At 57.9% G+C, this 3,067-nt stretch overlaps 1 protein-coding gene across 1 annotated transcript in view; it reads right to left on the reverse strand.

Annotated features, from left to right (window-relative positions):
- The window catches only part of fkbp9 (FKBP prolyl isomerase 9), a 37,358-nt gene extending 34,866 nt beyond the window's left edge, over positions 1-2,492 (reverse strand). The window contains exon 1 of the mRNA XM_038810392.1: positions 2,244-2,492. Coding sequence (XP_038666320.1) covers positions 2,244-2,446 — 203 coding nt within the window. The 5' untranslated portion in view covers positions 2,447-2,492. The remainder of the gene's footprint in view (positions 1-2,243) is intronic.
- Positions 2,493-3,067: the final 575 nt, after the last annotated feature.

The following is a 3,067-nucleotide window of genomic DNA, read 5'->3' on the forward strand; positions in this document are numbered from 1 at the left end:
GAGGCTAGGGATGGATGTTTAAATACTCTAGGTCAAGTTGTCATTTGGAAGGGGTAAGTTTTGGGTATTCTAAAAGACATTAAGGTGGACAAGTCCCCAGGACCGGATGGGATCTATCCCAGGTTGCTGAGGGAAGCGAGGGTCGAAATAGCTGGGGCCTTAACATATATCTTTGCAACATCCTTGAGCACGGGTGAGGCCCCGGAGGACTGGAGAATTGCTAATGTTGTCCCTTTGTTTAAGAAGGGTAGCAAGGATAATCCAGGGAATTATAGACCTGTGAGCTTGACGTCATTGGTAGGCAAACTGTTGGGGAAGATACTGAGGGATAGGATCTATTCACATCTGGAAGAAAATAGACTTATCAGTGATAGGCAGCATGGTTTTGTGCAGGGAAGGTCATGTCTTACAAACCTAATAGAATTCTTTGAGGAAGTGACAAAGTTAATTGATGAGGGAAGGGCTGTAGATGTCATATACATGGACTTTAGTAAGGCGTTTGATAAAGTTTCCCATGGCAGGTTAATGGAAAAAGTGAAGTCGTATGGGGTTCAGGGTGTACTAGCTAGATGGATGAAGAACTGGCTGGGCAACAGGAGACAGAGAGTAGTGGTGGAGGGGAGTGTCTCAAAATGGAGAAGAGTGACTAGTGGTGTTCCACAGGGATCCATGCTCGGACCACTGTTATTTGTGATCTACATAAATGACCTGGAGGATGGTATAGGTGGTCTGATTAGCAAGTTTGCAGATGATACTAAGATTGGTGGAGTTGCAGATAGCGAGGAGGACTGTCAGAGAATACAACAAAATATAGATAGATTGGAGAGTTGGGCAGATGGAGTTCAATCCAGGCAAATGCGAGGTGATGCATTTTGGAAGATCAAATTCAAGAGCGGACTATATGGTCAATGGAAGAGTCCTGGGGAAAATTGATGTACAGAGAAATCTGGGAGTTCAGGTCCATTGTACCCTGAAGGTGGCAACGCAGGTTGATAAAGAGTGGTCAAGAAGGCATACAGCATGCTTGCTTTCATCGGATGGGGTATTGAGTACAAGAGTCGGCAGGTCATGTTACAGTTGTATAGGACTTTGGTTAGGCCACATTTGGAATACTGCGTGCAGTTCTGGTCGCCACATTACCAGAAGGATGTGGATGCTTTGGAAAGGGTGCAAAGGAGGTTCACCAGGATGTTGCCTGGTATGAAGGGTGCTAGCTATGAAGAAAGGTTGAGTAGATTAGGATTGTTTTCGTTGGAAAGACGGAGGTTGAGGGGGGACCTGATTGAGGTCTACAAAATTATGAGAGGTACGGACAGGGTGGACAGCAACAAGCTTTTTCCAAGAGTAGGGGTGTCAGTTACAAGGGGTCACGATTTCAAGGTGAGAGGGGGAAAGTTTAAAGGAGATGTGCGTGGAAAGTTTTTTACGCAGAGGGTGGTGGGTGCCTGGAGCGCTTTACCAGCGGAGGTGGTAGAGGCGGGCACGATTGCATCATTTAAGAGGCATCGAGACAGGTATATGAACGGGCGGGAACAGAGGGAAAATAGGGGACAGGTTTAGATAAAGGATCTGGATCGGCGCAGGTTGGGAGGGCCGAAGGGCCTGTTCCTGTGCTGTAATTTTCTTTGTTCTTTGAAATAGGGAAATTGGGGTGGGTGGTGACATTTGTTATCCTGTGGGTTAGTTGTGGTAGTTTTAGCTTTTTCTTCCTTTCTTGAGAGCCTCCCCCAACTCCCCCTCCCCTCCCCCAACTCCCCCTCCCCCCAACACCCCCCCTCCACTCCCCCCACCCCCCACCTACTCCCCTCCCCCCACCCCCCCCACCTACTCCCCCCCCACCCCCCACCTACTCCCCTCCCCCCACCCACTACTCCCCTCCCCCCACAGCTCCCCTCCCCTCCCCTCCCCCCACTACTCCCGTCCCCCCCCCCCACAACTCCCCTCCCCCACTACTCCCCTCCCCCCCACTACTCCCCTCCCCCCCCACTACTCCCCTCCCCCCCACTACTCCCGTCCCCCCCACTACTCCCCTCCCCCACCCACTACTCCCCTCCCCCACCCACTACTCCCCTCCCCCACCCACTACTCCCCTCCCCCACCCACTACTCCCCTCCCCCACCCACTACTCCCCTCCCCCACCCACTACTCCCCTCCCCCCACAGCTCCCCTCCCCTCCCCCCCACTACTCCCGTCCCCCCACTACTCCCGTCCCCCCACCCACAACTCCCCCCCGCCCCTGCTACCTGGAGTCGAAGCGCTCTCCCCCGGGGAAGCTGCCCACATAGTGATAGCGGATGAAGTCCCCGGGCTGGGCCGCCCGCACGCATTCCTTGGGCATGAACTTGGTCTCCACCGCAACATCGTCCAAGGCCACAGGCGGCGGGTTTCCCCTCACCACAGCCCCCAGCACGGCGGCAACAACCAGACCAGACAGCGAGATAGGCATGGCGTCTGCTCCACTCCAACCGCCAACTGGCCAGGGGCGGGGCTGCGGGTGCGAACGGGGGCGGGCCAGGCTGGGGGCGGGTGCGAACGGGGGCGGGGCGCGAGGGGCTGGGGCGGGGCCGGAGCGCGAACGGGGGCGGGGCCGGGGCGCAAGTGGCTTGGGGCGGGGGCGGGGCCAGGGCGCGATCGGGGGCGGGGCCAGACTGGGGGCGGGCGCGATCGGGGGCGGAGTCGGGGCACTAAGGGCTGGGAACGGGACGTGGATGGGGGGATTGGGGCCGGTGGCCGGGGGCGGGGCCCGGGCCCCAGGGGCTAGAGGCGGCAACGGGGGCCGGGGGCGGGGCCTGGTGTGGGGGCGGGTCAGAGGGCGGGATTAGTAATCTGTGGGCGCCCCTGAGTTTGGAGGTGGGGCTCCGGCTTCAAGAATCAGTGCAGGTTGTGGGCGGAGTCCCGGCTCTGGGGGTGGGGAGTGGGCGGGGCGATGGGGGCGGGGCGATGGGGGCGGGGCACCAGTGATGAATGCGAGGCTGACAGGGGCGGGGCTGACAGGGGCGGGCGTGGCGATTCCGCTTCGCCATTGGACAGAATATTGAAGGGGAATAGGAGCTCCCGCTGTGATTGG

This window comes from Scyliorhinus canicula, chromosome 10 (genome assembly GCF_902713615.1).
Source record: "Scyliorhinus canicula chromosome 10, sScyCan1.1, whole genome shotgun sequence".
NCBI lineage: Eukaryota > Metazoa > Chordata > Chondrichthyes > Carcharhiniformes > Scyliorhinidae > Scyliorhinus > Scyliorhinus canicula.